Source organism: Pseudochaenichthys georgianus, chromosome 13 (genome assembly GCF_902827115.2).
Source record: "Pseudochaenichthys georgianus chromosome 13, fPseGeo1.2, whole genome shotgun sequence".
Taxonomy (NCBI): domain Eukaryota; kingdom Metazoa; phylum Chordata; class Actinopteri; order Perciformes; family Channichthyidae; genus Pseudochaenichthys; species Pseudochaenichthys georgianus.
In genome coordinates, this window is record NC_047515.1 from 17,898,392 (window position 1) to 17,917,763 (window position 19,372).

Sequence of the window (19,372 nt, forward strand, 5' to 3'; positions counted from 1 at the left end):
ATGTGCATCCTGAACAGCCAGTGAACCACAAATGCTTCACGAATAATGTTGTCACACAGCATCTCTATCATTTAAAAGTGTTCTTCTTTTAGCTTTACAGAAGGAATGAAATGAAAAGCCAGCACCAGAAGATAAACCCATGCGAACCAGTCCTCACATGATCGCCTGGCCATCAATCCCTATTGTTTCCATGTATTGCTCCTATTACTCTGTCTTTAATCTCAGCACAATGCAAGATTACTTGTTCAACAGGATTCTACTGTACAACCTGACCTAAGTCCAACCAGTGTTAAAAGAGCTGAGAATAAATCACTTCCTACTACTCATGGAATGAATCAATCTAGCATACAAAGAGAATTCAGGCTACTCCACCACGGCCATACACTGTTTCAATATTCAAATATCCACAGCGCTGCTCCCAGTTGCAAATCCCAACAATGATTTAGCATTGAATTATGTTTCCTCATTCCCTCTCAAGTGACTCATTTTTCGGATTCATTTTGGGAAATGAACACATTTGTCATATCCAACCAAATACAATCATACAATAGCTCCTCAATCACCCCGGCAGTTGTATGTTGATATTGAATGGCCATTGTCTTTGTTCAGAGCTGACATAGCCATTCTGCAAATTGGGATTCAATCATAGAACTGGATAATATGGATTTAATGCTGATTGCTCCAAGCTAACTATTCATTACTATATGAACAACGCACACACGCACACACACCACACGCACACACACACACACACACACACACACACACACACACACACACACACACACACACACACACACACACACACACACACACACACACACACACACACACACACACACACACACACACACACACACACACACACACACACACACACACACACACACACACACACACACACACACACACACACACACATTTACACCATGTACTCTTAGTAAAGAAAGGGAAACCAATAAATACATAGTTCCTCTTTCTTTTCTGCATTCTATATATTTTTTTAAATCTCCAAGCGGTATGATGCCATCTATTGGACATACAAATGAGTTATAACACGCATCATTCTTTAAGTCTCTGTACACAATGCACCATTCCACAACATGCATAGGTGTGCCGTTACAGCTATGTGTGGGCATGTTTCTCTATTCATGTTTTAGGGTGAGGCTATGGCACAGCCTTGTGGTTGGATGTGGCTCTCCACCATCTAGGATGAGGATGGTCTCCTGGCAGACTGCATGGGGCTTTGTTCATGTTATCATAACATACTTAATGCACCCCCTTACCCCACCCCAGCTCTCTACGGCTTAAGAAAGTCACAGTACTCCCCCTAGTGTTTGCTGAAGAAAAGTGCACTTTCCCAACACTGCTCAACTGTTCAATAGTTTTACCATACGACAGCATTTGTTATTCAATTATAGTCATGATTTGATTTCCCCAATTTTTTTGTAGGTATTTGACATATACACTCTTTACATAAGAAGTAAATAATCTCTTACCTTCCAGCGCTGCTAACACCCTCTCCTCCTCTCTGATATGCCACTGAAAATAGAGAAAACAATTTGAAAATTATTAGATTGATTTTTAATTTGAGTTTTGTCAGCGTTGATGTGAATGCTTCCTTTTACGTGCATGTGTTTGCGTTTTCTTTATCAGTTTATGTGAGCATGTACATGAATGTTTGTGGCATCATTTTGGCTGAGTCACACACACACACACACACACACACACACACACACACACACACACACACACACACACACACACACACACACACACACACACACACACACACACACACACACACACACACACACACACACACACACACACACACACACACACACACACACACACACACACACACACACACACACACACACACACACACACACACACACACACACACACACACACAGAGCAACAGGAGCAGAAGGAGTGTATGTAAGAGGCTTATGAAGAACAGAGATGCAGAGCTGTTTGGTTGCTGGCTCGGGTTCAGCGTGTTTGAAGCTCCGCGCACTGAAAGTTGGACTCTTTCAAGGAGCTCTAAGCTGGCTGTGTGTGAAGGAGAGATAAACTTCAAACTTTAATTACAATCTCTTCCCCGAAAGGAGGAGAGATGGAAGAGGGTAGGTAGGGCCTCAACTGTGTCAATTCCCCGTCTCAAAACATGAAGTGTGGTGTTGGCCTTGCATCAAAAAAGGGGAGCTCTTATCTCTATCTAATGCAAACAAAGTATCACACTCCAATTCCGGATGCAAATCAGCACAAGGCACCCCGACATCTTGTTCGTAGCAGGGTGCCAGGGCATGGAGTTTTACATCTTAAAGAGACAAAAAGGTTAGGCTTGTTTTTCAAGTGGAAGATCTCCAGCTAATCATGAAACAAGCTTGCAACAGCCAAATTATTCTACCTGATTACAAGCCTTAAAGCAGACAGAAAAACAACTCTGCTACCGTTAATATACGACCTCTGCAGAGACAGGATCAATCAGGCCAATGCTACCACAAAGTGTACATTATTGTTTGACTCACTCTTCTTCTCCTGCCCTCACTTTTAATTCCTCTCAACCATTCACCATTGTATTAAGCACTCCTAACACCTCGAGGGAACAAAGTTCTTCCGACAGATTCAATAAGAAGGATTGTAAATACATACTTGCAGAAAAAGAAAGATAGGGTATTTTTTCTTCTGCTTTTTCCGTTTTTTATATCTAATTGGTGTGTTGGAGTGCTGGTGGTGTGTCATTCTCTTAAATCCCATCTGAGGTTGCCAGTAGCCCTTTGATCAAGTTACCACGAGTTTAAGCAGCCTCTCAGAAGTGCGGCCTGCTTCTCTTTAAGCATTACATTCTGACACGAACCTAACATTTGGTGGAACATTTATTTCTTGGTAGATCTTTAAACTGTGCAAATGTTTGCCTCGTTTAATTGGTAGTCCCTTGTTGACTTGTCCAGATTTAATGGCTCTCATCTATTTGGACTGTGGCCATTAAAAGAAGTGTTCAACAAATAAAGGGAAAAAGCTGGTGTAAAGTGAATCAATAAAAGCAGGCATCCCTTATTTTAATTATGAAGAAAGAAAAAGAGAAAATAGAAGTGCTTACCGGTTGGTGTGAAAGTAAATGACGGAACTGTTGGGACAGAAACAAAAAATAAATTAAATTACTGAAGTATTTTACATCGACACTGTCTGGAACGAGTTCCTGGGACATAATTCAAAGGGCTTCATCGCCACATAGTTTCTGTTTAAGTACACAAATCCTCAAAAAGTATTTTAGCCTGTATTCACACGCTACTCGCTGGCCCCTTGTCTTTGATCCCTGGAGACATCCCTGGACCCCAACTGGGGGAAAGTGAGTGTTGAGCCAGCTGCTGGTTCAAATCCTGGCTCAGACTGTCAGAGGCCTGCTGGGCGGGGTCACACACTTGGGAGATATATGTTGCTATCTCTAACACTCACATTATAACCCATACAGCTCAATTACTCACACTTCAGCATCGAAGGGGCCCTTTTGAAAATCAGTAATACACTGTGGGCAGATTTAGATTCTGTAGTGGCTGTTGTTGGTATCTTATAACGTATGTGTTGGTTTCCTTTGTGAAGAATTGAAGAACACTACACCATGCATTGAAGTTGATGCAACATTGCACTATGCTGGTCGTCATGCAGAGCGCTGCCTTACGATTAAAGTATTGTTGCTGTCTAAGTACGAGACATCGGAGAAGGACGACAACGTTGTTATCACATTTCCATTTCCTGGAACAATACATTCATACATTACCTGTTCCAAAAAATGTCCTCTAAATGCAACAATCACCCTATCATGTTTGAATCTCTCAGCTCTTGATGCTCAACCAAGTCTAAAGATATGTGCAGTCGGGTGGCTTTAATCTGTTGGTTGAATGCCTGGGAAGGGGGATAGACTACCACTTGGAAGGCTTAACGGCCTGTGAGAAATGCAAACTAGATTGAAATGCATATATTGATTGTACTCTAATTCCTGGTACTGATCATTTCACTAACAAGATCTGTTTTGAGGATTTATGCAGCACTGTGTAAAAAAGTGCATTCTACAATGGGAAGGCATTATCACTTTAAGGTTCGCATGATTGCATCCATTGGCAGGTAAAAAAGGTATTTTCAGTTTGCAACTACGTATAAGAGACACACTGTGGCACACACACTCACACGTCCCAGTTCAGCCTATTTCACCCTGTGTGCAGATTGTTGCTTCATGTGGTTGCAATTATACTCTTTTCAAAACATTCTTAGTAACCAGTTCCAACAAAGATCGTGGCCTCTTGTGGTCTGGGTGCATGAGGAGGAGAAGAAGAAGGAGGGGGGTCATGTCTGCCTACTGTGCCTCTGAAGAGTTGTTTGAGTTTGTGTGAGTAAACATCAACATACAGAATCAAAGACAGTCAGCGGGTTACCTCAGCCTACACACTCGCCTCTGCCTCAGGCCACAGATCATTACTTCTGAGCCTTTAAACTTACAATTCTATATTACTGTATTCCCTGTGTTTAACCTCTGTTTTTAAGTGACTTATGTTAAAATAATACTTTTCAGATGTCTAACAACATTAGTGTGTTGTCAGACTTTAATACAATTGATTCACAATATCATTAGGAATGTCATATATCATAGATGTTCATGACTATATAAAGGCTGACACAGGGAAAAAAGGTAACAGGTCTGACCATTATCAACCACACACAGCTATGTGTAAAAGCTGTTAAAGACCACAGAGCTTAGGGGAAAGCTTAGCTGAGGTGTCTCTCACTTTCACATGACTTACAACTCTCACTGTTAGCATGCATTTTGTCTGTGTTTATGTGTGTTTGTGTCAAGGTTGAAGGGTGGATCTCATCTATCCCTGGCACACAGCAGTAAACCTCAGTGAATGACTGTGGATGGTGTAGGTAGCGCTCACAGGCAGCAGCTGCAGAGCCCAAGGCCACACATTAAGCCAGCCCACACATAAATGAGACTGAGAAAGAAAGGCTAATAGCTCTCTTTTAAATCTTAACAATTATGTGCAGAGGTTGGACATGTCATGAACCCTGTCACTTCGGCTCATTCAGGTAAAGAAACACACTGGGTTACGCTGTGGCTACTCTAAGAGGGTTGAAAGACAGCCCAAATACACATGGGTATGAATGTTTGTGTTTTTCCAAACGTATAATAAGCAGACACTATAAGCAAGATTGCTCAATGCAAAACTCCTCCAGATCTGAAAAGATAGCAAGATGACTTCAAGCATGTGAAAATGTCAGCATGTCCTTGATAAAGATGTATTATGGTAAGACATTCTCTCTTTCCCAGCTCTGTCAAAAGGGAGTTGCTAAAAGGGCAGTTGTTGGACCTGAAAATGTACTTTACCCAAAAACACTTCACACCCCCTTGCAGGATCAGTGTGACAGAAATAGGAAAAATAAATAAAAGACGTCTTCATGCAGCACTCTCAGCGGGAGCTCACATCACATCCCTACTGGAGAGCACGTTCAGATAGACTTCACCTAGAGCACTCTACATAGACATATGTCAGTTTGTGACAGGCAGGATCGGAGGAAGCATTTTTGCAGAAGATGGTGGTGCACGACAATGACAATGTTCTTACACTATTCTGTAATAGAGAAAACTTCTAACCTTAAACCAGCAATGTGAATCAGAGATTCAAGTGGATATACATGGTAGTGGTCACTGTGTCCTTACCTTTGCGAATGCCTGCATAACTGCTGGAGAGGCCATTCCTCTTCTTTCGGTGTCTATACAACCAGATGCTGAAGACCATGAGGATGATCCAGCAGGCAGCTCCTATGCCGGCTATAAAGGCCGGCTGCTTGACAACATCGGAGATCTGTTGGGACAGGGGGTTCTCTTGGATCCCCGTCTCTGTCATTCGCCCAGTTGCATCTGAGAATCAGGAATGGAGGAGATTTCAGAGCAGAATTAGAAGAAAAAAACATGTGGAGGTACAAATAATATAGCACCCATGCAATAAAGGGAATAAGGAATATGAAAACAGCAGATATGAGGGAAAGAGCCTGAAATAGGGAAATATATCTAAAATAAATGGAGGCAGCACAGTACATAAATATGAAAATTCCTCCTCCTGACGAACAAAAAGATTCTCAGCGGGTGTGTATGAGGCCGGGTTGTGGAAATGGGAGTCGTTTGTCTCTATTATTCAAAAGGCTTTCATCTCAAATCCCAGTCAACAATGGCAGGTGAGCAGACGAAAGCAACCAAAGACATTCAAACTGAGCCTGTGCGCCACACAAGCCTGATGGAGCCGGATCGGTTAAAACACAGAGAGGCGCCATTTACACCGAGCATTGGTTGTTTCATAATCACGTAAATAAATCCAGTCACAGTCACCACAGTCATTAGCAAACTGTGTGAAAAGCCGAGGTGTGCATGCCTTGAGCTGTTTCTACTGTGAAATGCAGTGGAAAGGCAGCGTCTGTGCGGCTGCTCACAACAACCCGCGCTCTCGGTCTGTTTTTCTCATCCGTCTATTCTCTCTGTGCTTCTCCCTCATGCATGGTACATGAAAGACTTATTTGGGTTTGCCCCAGCCCCCACCATTCTGAAACGTCTTCATGTTCGTGTTTTGACTTCATCTCTTTTGCTGAAGTCTTTCATGTTGCAGCCACTCTCCTCTACCAAACTCAGCCAGAGGCGAAAATACTTCCCCAATGAAACCAGCTCTCTGCCTTTCCCCCTCCACATCACTCTGTCTGCCTTTGTCTCAGTCGCTCAGCCCATGAACGCCTCACACTGCCTCTCTCCTCACTCCTCTGTCTTCTCAATTTAAGGCTTGTTCTGGCCGAATGAACGGAGCATGCCAATGTGACTAAGCAGCCCACAAGGGACTGTACAGGTATCTAGGCTGGCATGACGCATACAAGCTCAGAATGTGACAAATGCATTTGGTGAAGCGCTGGTCCCCAAGGCACATTGTTCCACTCCAGTGTTGGAACATGGCAACCATCACCACAGGAACTCTTCAAGGGAGGGAAGTTGTATCAGTCACAGCCGATGCTTCTTCATGCCTATCCCAGCCCACTCAATCACAGATTCAAAACCAGATGGAGCTCTATCTCTTCCTCTTTCTCTGCTCTTTAGTGGAGATACAAATGATAACAACAAGCCCCACTGAAGTCTGCAGTGTGCTTCTTAAAACTAATACTATGTTATGCCTGAGCCCAGAGTGCAGGAATCATTATTGCCTTTGTTGTTTGAAGCACAGACAGAAAACATTGCGTCCTTGAGTGGAGAGCAGAGCAGGGTGGGGCAGCCAGCTCAACAGCTGCCACCCAGGAATTTAATGTGCCCACGTGGATCAGGCTACCAGCAACTGGCAGCTAATAGCCATTGCAGTGCTCAAACCTGTAAAAGTGTTGTACCATTCAAACGTTATCCTATTCTGTGACGAGTTTTACGATGGTTGTAAAAAACGTAATAATTTCAATTACAGTTTTAGAGCGCTGTTGATAAAGAAAGGGAAAAAGGCAGATTCTTAAACATTCACTACAAAGAAAGGAATTACAAAAATAAATGTTTTATTGGCAGAATGTCATATAAACTAAAAAGCTCTTAATTTGGGGTGACTGGATTAATGCGTTAAATATTTGTTAGACATTTGGTTTTCATTCTGACTGGTAGGATTGCACAAGGATGAAGACATTGAAACACAGCAAATGTATCCACTGAAAGAAAGGATAAACAATGATATGACCTCCTGTGAGAGAGAAAAAAAGGTTGTTTCTACTCACCAAGCTGGAAGAAGGTGATATCGCTCTTGACCCCGGGACCCGCCCCGGTGCTGGCTGCTACCTCCACGCTGTAGCGGATCCCTGGGGCCAGACTGGGAATGAGCAGGGATAAGACTGAGCCGTCAACTGTGCGGTTGATATGGTACCTGCTCTCATTCCCCAAGCACCAAATCTGCCATAACAGAGACAAAGAAAAAGTAAAGAGTGAGGCAATGTTATGAAGGTTTTGTGACAACATCCAGTTTGGTAGCTGCCACCAATCTGTGTCCAGATAATTGGTTTGTTACTGCTATTGGAACATTTCAGGACAACACAGGTATTGAATTACATCTCTGAGCAAGGAAAACATTTGACAAAATGGCTTTATGTTTTAAAGGCTGCGCAACATAGGGTCAGTATTAGCTGAGGTAGCCATAACACGTTTCTGTGTAGCCTTAAACCCATGAAAAACAAATGGGGATCAGTAATCACCTCCATAACCCAATTTCAGCAGGAGCTAAGTGCTGTCACTCCCAGGAAGGAGAGCTGCCTTGCAGGCTGACTCACACCAGGGCCACAAAGAGAAGCATACATTCACCTCGGCATGAGGCCTGGAGACCTCCACATCCTGGACCCCTGACATTCTGCTTTCTTTACCCCCTACCTCCACCCAGCAGTTACCCAGGTTAACATATAAACCTCCCTTGGTGTGTACTATACCATGTGCATATGTGTGTGTGTTTCCACTTCTGTGATGGAACTACAAAGCCCTGACATTTTCTGTGTATCTTAAAAATTGCGGTGAGTGGAAAGGGCCGCTAGGGACCGGGCTCTGAAATGAATGTGGAACGCTCTCGAGCCTGACTTAAAAACCATGAAATTACTATAAAGCCTATCACCAGAGAACATTTACCTAGAAAATTAACAGTGGCTTAACATTTGCATTGGCTCTGCCTCATCTACCCTCCTGCTACTAACCTATATTCCCTGCACTGTTAAAGGTGTTCCAATTAAAATACAGGACTTGCACAGCATAACATTAGAGTGGATTCAGAGGGAGGTCAATATTACAGGTACATATTATAAAGGAAGGATGAAGAAAAGAGTACCAACAAAATGATAAATGAGGTCTCTCTCTTCTTTGTCATGTCTTTGATCATTGGTCATTATCATAGCTTCAGTCCGTTAATCTAATATCCAAGCAATTACCTATGTTTTCATTAAAGTCTTTACTAAGTCTGGTAATACCTTGAGTACACGTTTTTTGTATCTTCATTTTCATTTTTACCAGCGCGATTATATGGTTAAAATATGATCAATCTATACAACATCTATATGAAACATGTCATGAATGGCCTATCATTTTATCTCCACACACAATAACTTGTAGTCACCAGTTTAAGGCCAAACTAATATAAGAGGCAAAAAAGGAACCCATCAATAATTACAGCTGAAATTGCCTCCTCATCAATATTCACCCTACAAGTGCCACAAGATGTATGGGCCTACCCTTTCCACCAGATGGCACTGTTTTACAACAGTTTCCACCAGTTCCCCTGCTTTTGACTCCTTCCCTGTCTGGTCTTTGAGCCTGTCACACGCTGGAAGAGCACAAAGGTGCGCCTCAACCAGGAATTCATTACCTTTCCATGTCTGTGCATTGTCTCTCTCTCTCTGTTATCTGCTATGTCTGCATCCCTGTTTGTGTCTCCTTTGTGTGTTCCTACAATGCAAGTCCCATTTGACAAAGGTAGCTGCATTTTTCTTTTACCTTGTACTCCTGGACCACCCCATTCTGTTCCTCTTCTGGAGGGGGTTGCCAGGAGACCACGATGGCGGTCCCATTGTCCTCACTCTCCGTCACTGTAACCTCACGAGGTGGGGCACTGGGGGCTGAGGGGGGTAGAGAAAAGATAAAAAACACACATACATACACACATACATGAGACCGTTTTTTTTTTATAACTGCATGCAGTCTCTCCCAGTTTCCCCTCATCACATTGAGCTGTCACAATGTTTGTTTGAGACTAACGCTGAGGTGAAAACAAAAGAGCAATAATCAAAATTGCAATGCTTTTATCTGAAAACGGGGTTTATTTAACTCAAGTGCTCTTGTGGGTATATAATATATATATATATATATATATGTAATTGTTTACTGAAAACACACAGGGAGTTATGATGGCGGGTGTTAGTGTGTGAACGCCAACCTGTGGTCCAACGGTAATTAAACTGAAATAATTACCAATGCGACATAAAAGCTGTAATCACAGTGTGAATGGGTGTTATAAAAACTGCCCTTTTCTGCTTCAAGGAGAACAAACATTATTTTAACTGCTCCAAAAACAATTATCAACAAGACTAGGAACAAAGGAGAATCCAGCAAAAATAGATCAAAACACTCCCACGCATGCATGCGACACACTGTAGTAAACACTATGTACTCACATTTAACTTAACTGTTTGCTACAGATTAAAATTCACACTTGGGTTTCAACCAAACCTCATGAGACTGCCAAATTAGTATGATACTTATATATATGGGGTTCCATAGGGCCTTTTAAAGAGGTGAACATCAACCCTAACCCTAGCATGCTTGAATACACCACATTTGAACATACCATAATCCTGCCATAACTGCCTGCTGTGAACAGCTGTTGTATGCTCTCACACATGCGAGCTGAGCATATCAAATAGTGTAAACATGGAAACATGCATGCACAAATGCATGCACACATGCAAGCACACTCGCGCACAGTCACACTCATTCACATCCCCCCACCTTCTTCCAGCGTCTTGCCAATTTTGATATCACTGTCTGTTCCCTGGAACTCATTGAAGAAGGGGCGGATTTTGAATTCGTATGTGACTCCTTTCCGAAGCTGCGGCACAACAGCGCTGTCCTCCCCGGGGGTTCGCACCTCGAACACAGCCCACTCACTCCTCTGTAGCCCCTGCGGTGAAGGTCTGTACATCACCTTGTAGCCCTGGATGTACTGCGACTGCTGCTCCACCTTGTGAACGAAAAAAAAGGTGGTGTGAGTGCGAGTTTGATTAGATGCTTCACAGTGGAATATAACACAGTATTGTTATACATAGTGTATCACTTGACAGCTATGGATTGCTGATACGCCAGGCACTGGATGAAATGGGGTGCTAACTCATCACATCACCCCTCTGTGTATCCATCCGTATCTACATCTCTCTTTTTCAACTGTCTGTCTATGCGCCATTTGGAGCAGCAGCGATTTGTGCAACCACAGTATGAGGTCATTGGCCAGAGGTTCCTCCAAGTCTGGAGCTGGTTAAACAGGGCCCAGGCTCCCAGAACAGCCTGTCTCATCCTGTCCTGCTCTCCAGTGTACTGACTGGCTGCTAGTGTCAAGGAAGAGGGGAAGAAGTGAATCTTTATACTGAGATCCAGAAGTTGAAAATGCAAGTTTAACAGCATCTGATGTAGCTTATTAATAAAACGTTGCTCCGTTACCCAGCATGGTTAGAGAGAAGAATAACCGTTAACCCGTATGCTAATATCCATACGACTCCCTGTGGAAAGCAGACAGCAATGGCTTGTAAAGATTTTAGTGATTTCTTTATCCCTCCCCCGTAAAATATGCTGCCGGCTCAGGTGGTCTTCATTAGCCTGAAACTGTGCAACCATTTACCACAACACAAAGGAAAATGTAAAACCAAGAAACTCCACATTGGGAATAGATTTAACCCCACAAAACAAGGATACCGTGGCGTTTTACTATATTGTAAGTCTCTCTTATATCATGTGTTTTTTGGAACATTCCAGGGAGACAGGGTAACTGGGCAATAATGTTTTAAATCAGTCTTGACATGTCAGTATCCTTTTTACGTTTCCTCGGTCCCATTCATCACTCACTGTAGCACTTCATAATGCTAGAGAATGTAGGGTGGCCCTATGTCAAAAGGCAAAACAGGACTGTTCTTTCCTTTCAGTAAGCCATCCAACAGACCAATATCTAGGTGGACAGTATAGATATAGTCTCGTCAAATAAAAAAAACGATACATTAACCATATCAATTTCAGGTGGATGTTAGTATTTCATTTGGAGCTTTTAGGCTATCAGTTAAGGAAAGCCACCATAAGCTCCCAGTTCTAATTCTACTTCTTCCTCTCCCATCTATCCGTTTTAACATCTGTAAGCCATTTCCACTTAAGAGCATGAGTTGGCCGCCTCTTCCTTCTCACTTGTATTATTTTAACAGCCATCAAGTGTTTTCAATCGGAGAGGGCACAGGCTGGCACGCCACACACTGCTATGCGGTACAATATAGTCTGCAGAAGGCTAGGCTCTGTAGTTAAGTTTTTGGGCGGTTGAGTGGTCCACTGTGGGCGAAGCTGCACATTTTTGGTCTCAGGCCAGTCGACCATTTTCAGACTCATGCCAGATGGACAATAAGAAAACTTGGATTGCGTTGCAAGCTGCTCTCTGCAGTGTCCTTCCTCTGAAGGGTACTAGGATGTTAGCACATTAGCTTGCCTGAGTGGCCTGACAAATTGACCATGGGGCATATCACTAAACTAACCTTGGAGCTTTGGTGACCAGCTATACTAATGATCCATATGGCAATCTGTGGCTATAAAATTAAAATAAAAGTGACAACAGTGCATTGATAGAGCATTATACTCACTGTCCACTGCACCCTGACAGATGAGGAGGAGAGAATGGTTGGGTTGTGAAGGTGTATGAGCACTTCTCCCAACTCCCTTTGGATCTGACGATGGTCCACGCCCTGACTGGTGGGAGGGATATCTGTATGCAGAAGCACAGATAAAAAAAAATGATATTGAGTTAAACTACAGAAAAACCACAACACTTTGGTGCTGTAAATGAATTTCATATCAGTAAAAAGGCAGCCCTCACCTTGTGTTTTCACAGCTTCAGTGATAGGACTAGGATCACTCAGCCCGTAGGCATTGGCTGCCCGTACTAAGAAGAGGTAGACTGCACTGGGCTTCAAGCCCTTCAGTACAAATGACTCAGTTTTCACATGCTCTGCCAAGGTTTGCCAGCTGCTCCCTGATGCATGACTGTGAACACACAACAAAATAATTAAGGTTTCAAAGTTTTCATTAACACCACGCAGTTGTTTGGTTTATTGATCATTGCTGTTGAGTTTTACCTGAAGGCCTCTATTATATAGGAGGTGGGCGTGGCTCCAGCATTAAGGTTAGGTCTCCAGGAAAGGGAGATGGAGGTGCGGGTAGAATCAGTGACCTCAGGTTTGGAAGGGGCACTGGGGATCAGGTTGGGGTCAGTGGGCCTGTTTGGCTGAACTGGAACTCCAAACTCTTAATTTAGAACATAGTAAAATAAATAAATAAAGGAACATGTAGTTTATTGCTATCACAGTAAACAAAGGTATGCAAAACATCTCCAAACTTCATATACCTCTTTACCATTTCACTTTCACAAAGCAATATATATGAACCGCAATTTGAAAAAGTACACAGAGACACTTATCCTCCTTATTGGTTAGTCTTACCATGAACCTCTAAGTAGGCTTTCCATGAGGCCTCTCCACTCGGTGTAGATGCGATGCAGGTGTAGGTACCAGTGTCACCAAGCTGCCGGAAAACAGAGAAGAATATTTGGTAAAATGGAAATTATTCAAATGCATGTCAGAACTGATAAGAGTCTATTTCCCGCTTTTGCCACCTACTGTCTCCCCCCACCGTCAATGCTCTGCTTATTGACATTCTGGTGGAGTCGTAGCGGGCATCTGTCAATGCCTGATAATCTCAATATCATGCCTTTTACAACAGAACCTGAGGAAAGCAGCTGGAGAGGCCAAGTGGCAGAACATTCCTGGTCAAATGGAAAAGATTTTCACAGGATCATAGACTAATTGGGGACCTTAGTCTCTCTCTACTATTTCAAACATGGAAGTGACTGCTCTGTGCAACAGATGTGGTGACAAGCTACACTAAAGATAGTAGAACATTGGTTATTAATATACTTTTATTAACATTGCCTCACTTTACTTTTTCTTTGTCACTTATAAGTAGGAGATTAGAGTTCACTGAGTGATTTTTATTTGTAGTTATGCTTTAGAACAGGAACTACACAAAGCAGAAAGACCCTAAAGGGATTATACATTTATTGTTAGGCCTTTGAGTGCAATAGGTCCCGAGAAAATTGAAAAACATGTTGTTTCAAAGAATATTGGATTGACACCTGTTTTTTGTATCCAATTAAAAAAAGTATTTTAGTTCACTGCCTTTCGATTGAAGTAGGTTAAACAAAAAAATGTAATGGTCTGCTTGCCAACAGGCTATTAAATAAAACACCAACAATATTGACCCTGATGGCAAAGGTATTTTGTATATTTTCACACTGCTGCATATTTAAAAATATTTCTGCTTTTCTGGTAATGTGTCTGGTTTAGTACACTAAATGCTACCGTTAGGGAGTGAAAACAAAACAAAAAAAATCGGAATAATTGAAAACATGTCCTGCCAATGACCCTGAAGCTGTGTATTTAATCTGGTGAGTATGAACATGTATTATAATTCAAAAATAATAACTCTCAGGCGACATTAATAAAATATATTCCTCACGCATCAAAAACATCTTCATTAAAATGTTGTCAGGTAGAAATGACAAGTTCATTATGTAAAGTGCCTGCGGACTGAGCTGCAGCAGGAGAGGGGCTCAGACGCATCCCCTCCTGCCTGCCTCACACTGGCGGCCCAATCATACTGCCGCTCCTGTCACCACAAGACAAGCCAGCATTCATCAGAACACCGCAAACTGACGCCACCTCTGACCCTGTGACGCCTCCATCTGGAAGACACGTCAGCACCCCCTACTTGTTTCTGCCTATGAGTGTGTTCAGCATCAAGCAGCTTGCCACCACACACACACACACACACACACACACACACACACACACACACACACACACACACACACACACACACACACACACACACACACACACACACACACACACACACACACACACACACACACACACACACACACACACACACACACACACACACACACACACACACACACACACACACACACACACACACACACACACACACACACACACACACACACACAATTATACACACACTTATACACAAAACCCACTGTGCTAGCCTGCTGACTGACAGGAACTACAGACTGTTCAACTTCACAGACTCTATTTTAAACCCGCGACAACTGACTGACAGCCCACTGAGGGCTGGATCCTGGCAGGGAATACAAGCTTTATTTACCAACCAGCAGGGGTTTTCCCATCACATTATGGATGTAATATGGACAACTTTGAAGTGTATTTGAATGGATTTAGACATAAAAGCTGGTCAAATAAAAAAAATTGAAATATTTCGATAGTAAGGCAAGTTTATATGTTCATAGTCAAATTACAAATGAACTCCACAGAACAGTACCGGGCGCTGTGCACAGTGTTTACTTTGCTTAATGGTAGAAAGGGATCAGAGCATGTTTATACATGTGACAGCAGGTGTCTTACCTTTGCATAGCGGATCTGTAATGCGCCTGTGTCCAGCTGTTTGACCCTGGAGTCATGTGTGGACACCAACACTCCATCCTTCCTCCACAGAATGGTGGGGGTGGGGTTTCCTGTTGCCACACAATTGAGGATGACTGTGCCGTCCACAGCTACTGACTGATTGGTCGGGCCCTGCCGGATAACTGGTGGCGGGCGGTCTGACACAACTGTGGAAGGAGGAAAGAGAATGAGCAATCATGTGGAAGGTGGAGAAAAACTGTGAAGGTGTTCATGTGCTGTAGTATGGACAACAGATTCAGACAATTACCTCCAGCCTGTATGAGAGAAAAGACACAAAAGGCATAGAATCTGCCAGACATCGTGTAGCAATGTTCTAGCATGTGAACACTGTAAGGGTAGTGCGAGTGGAATTACATCCAATTGTATGAACTGGAAACAATTTTCTAATCATTCAGCAACAGGAGTCGAACTTAGCCAAATAAAAGCAGCGTAATTAATATAAGCCTAAGATACTTCAGTGTTCTCGCTGCAGCTCTAACAGACGCCTGGCACTACCCATATGAACACTGGCAGCCAACAATCCCCTGGCCCATCCCCCAGCCATAAAACACAAAACAAGGGAGACAAAATCCCCCCAAAAAAACATCTAGCTAGAACATATTAGCATGAGGGTGTTTAAACTCCTCCTTCCTGCCTTTAAACCCTGTATTTTCATCCAGTACTCACAAAAACAAAGATGTAGCCTGTTTTTGACAGAAATAGAAAGGCTGTAATGGGCAGACAAGAAAAAAGGAATATGAGATACACTTTAAATAAAAGCACTCTTTAATTTTTATTTTGTCTCTACTGCGTCTGAATCATCATTGTCCTGCTCTGTACCATTATTTTCATTCATGGCGCTATAGATAACCATTTCTGTCAGCCCCAATAATTAACTAGTGAGTAACATTCACGAGGAGCAATCAAATGAATACCTCACAGCAAAAGGCAAAACAGGCTTGTGTGTGCGATAGATCCTGAGAACCATGCTGTGGTAATCTCTGGGCCGCTTTGTCTCTGCTCTTTCTTTTGCAGGGGATGGTGCAATTACTAAAACATTGTCAGCATGACCTGTAATTACTAGATCTGCCTGCGGAGAAGTAGTGGCCTCAGCGCGGCCTTCTCACTTTAATAACTGTCATTATTATCCAGAGAGCATAACAGAATGAGAAAAGGAGAGAGAGTGAGAGATGGAGCATACCATTGTAGGCCTGAAATGAAGAAGGATATTTGGTAAATGAAGGGATGAATCTAGGTGTGTCATAGACAAAATAATAGCTGCCCAGATCTCTGTGGGAATGGTGGAAATGAAGCCAGGGTTGGTCCACCAGGCTGACAGGGATTGGCTAGCAAAGTAATTAGAGGACCCAATCCAGACCTCACCACACAGCCACAGTCTTCCAACGGTCGACAGCAGCAAGCCAGCAATGGAATACCAAAGGAGACATTAGCCAGTGTGAAGCCAGCGAAGCCAAATACTTAGCCACGGTCTGGGTGCACAGGCACCAGAGAGTCTCTCCCCCTGACAGGAACACATTGAACAGGCCAGACCAAACCTCACAAACCTCAATTTGGATATTAATATGCTCTACGGCAAGACCACAGCAGTTCAGATGAACAGCATTATCCGCATGAGCCAAAGATTATACGAAATACCAATATTTATCCACTCAAGTTTACTTTCAGTTTTCCTCTAATTCCCTTTGAGACGTTGCTGTATGCAGAAACTGGGATTCCAAAGGAGGTTGCTCACCATCAGTGATCTCTAGCAGAGCCTTGGTGAGGACGCTGCCAGCAGTGTTGATGGCCTGGCAGCTGTAGTACCCCATGTCTGAGCGTTCGGCATCCGTGATGGTCAGGTCCCCAGACTGAGATACAGAAAATCGGCTGGATGGTTGAGGAGGTTGGTAGGAGAACAGAAGGTTCTGTGGGAGATAACATCACATACAGTAAGACTTTTATTAACTGATATTTGGCAATAATACGTTTATTGGACAGGCAAATAGATATATGCATGCAACCATAAATAAGTTATTTCTAGCTTCACTTGAGTATGTGCAGGTTCTACAAATGCATACAAAGTGTTTTGAAATGGAAACGTTTACTGTAGTTTAGTTTGTTTACCTGACTGCCTTCCCGCTGCCAGAAAATGGCTGGCTGTGGGTTTCCAGTGGCTTCGCACTGAAAGGTGACGGTTCTGCCAACCCCCACCACCTGGTTCCTTGGTCTAACCACAAAAGCCGGTGGCACTGCAGGACAGACATGAGAATGGTTAGCCATTGAATAGAAAACACACCATAGTATATTATTATAGTTATCATAATATAACAGTTACTAGTGTTCTGGGTCATTTGAATATTTGAATGAAAGACACAAGGCATTTGACTACAGCTACTGGATTCAGGCTCTCTTCAAAACTTTGCACAGTGTGTGCACAGCAGATTAACTAGTCTGCTGACTATATTAAAAATGCAGGCATATTGTAGATGCAATGAATAGAGAAAACAACGGTTACTCCCATGCCCCCTCATTTGCATGGGCAAGGGCATGGACCATTAAAATTTACATGGAAATGAGGAATACATTCGAGCCATCTGTCCATGCTGACACCTTCCAATAGTGAAGGCATCAACCAGAATGCAGTATCCATGCATCTTAATGACACGTTTCATCTCAGACTAAGTCTGGTGTTCTAGCCCAAGGTCGTCCATGTAGCTCTGCGGTGACATTAGGCCTTGCTGGTCTAATAGGCCATTCATGCAAGGACACAGCCTGAGTGCAGAGGTTCAGAGGAGGGCCAGTTTACACCTTCACTCTGTATTGCTGCTAAAATATCATAAATCTGAAAATATTTGAATGTGTTATCTGCAGGGGCTGTGTTATACATAAAGAAAGGCAATCTGAAAGCAGTCATTTGGAATACAGACATCATTTGTCCATGAATAAAATGGGCTGTTTGGTAATGCATAAAGGGGGAAATAATAGAATGAAATGATGCGGCTTTACCTTGGAGGCCCAAGCTGAGCATATTTTTACCCATTAATGTCCTTTTGTCACTGTTGCCCATGACAACAGAAACATGATTGCTGATTGGAGGGTGGAGAAGAGATGGAAGGAGGATGGAGGGGGGGTTGTGACAGCTTCCTGTCTCTGTCAGTGCGGTGAATAGATGACGGGTGACATTTCAACTTACCAGACACAACTAAAAAGGAAACAAAAACACAACAACAAAACCCAAAGATGAATAAATAAATAATAAAACAGCATGAAATATACAGAGGAGAGATAAGGAAAATAACAATGTGATGACAATGGGTACAAACAATCATGTTATTATTTTTCTATATAACAAGGATATGTCATATTTCAACCTCAACTCAAACCCAAGGGACAATGTGATATACAGCAATACAAAATTACAATCAGTGATCAAGAATGAATTACAAATGTACAGACATAAAGGAAAACATTTGATTAATCATCCCTCTTAATCTTAGTGACTCAAGGACAGGAAAAGGTTGGATTAGGTACAATAAATGACAACAAATGCACAAGGAATACAATGAAACACACAAGACAGATGTTTGTTTTGCAATTATAATTTTTTGTTTACTTTTTTCCACTAATTTCCAGATATAGTCTAAGGTGATTTCCCCTCTACCCTTAATGAGGTTTGGAGCATCCTGAGGAGCAGCTGCCTCACAGTCCCTCAAACACAGCCTTGCCGATGTAGGCTGGTTCGTAAAACCACAAGGTGAATGTTAACTGTCACTCTTTGGCCATAAATCTCCCCTGGCCAATCACTCACTTTATCTAATCTGTCTGCTTCAACAGCTCCCACGGAAACATAAACGCTGTCTGTCAGAGTAATGACCACCCCTTCCCTCCGCCCCATGCTGGCCTTTAGAATGCAGATAAGACTAGCATCAAGCGCTTCCAGAAAAAGACGCTCACTGCTATCTGTGTGCGACAATCATGAGAACATACACACCCACAAACACACAAGCCCCTCTACAACACCTATACACATCCATTCATGTGTGTC

The 19,372-nt window shown here is 42.8% G+C and overlaps 1 protein-coding gene across 1 annotated transcript in view; it reads right to left on the reverse strand.

Moving 5' to 3' along the window:
• LOC117457277 (roundabout homolog 1-like) overlaps nt 1-19,372 on the reverse strand; it is a 264,825-nt gene that overhangs the window by 23,895 nt on the left and 221,558 nt on the right. Inside the window, 13 exon segments of the mRNA XM_071205123.1 lie at nt 1,500-1,542; nt 3,110-3,136; nt 5,723-5,923; nt 7,789-7,960; nt 9,539-9,660; nt 10,550-10,781; nt 12,430-12,551; nt 12,663-12,829; nt 12,922-13,090; nt 13,285-13,366; nt 15,289-15,494; nt 17,081-17,252; nt 17,452-17,576. Coding sequence (XP_071061224.1) covers nt 1,500-1,542; nt 3,110-3,136; nt 5,723-5,923; nt 7,789-7,960; nt 9,539-9,660; nt 10,550-10,781; nt 12,430-12,551; nt 12,663-12,829; nt 12,922-13,090; nt 13,285-13,366; nt 15,289-15,494; nt 17,081-17,252; nt 17,452-17,576 — 1,840 coding nt within the window.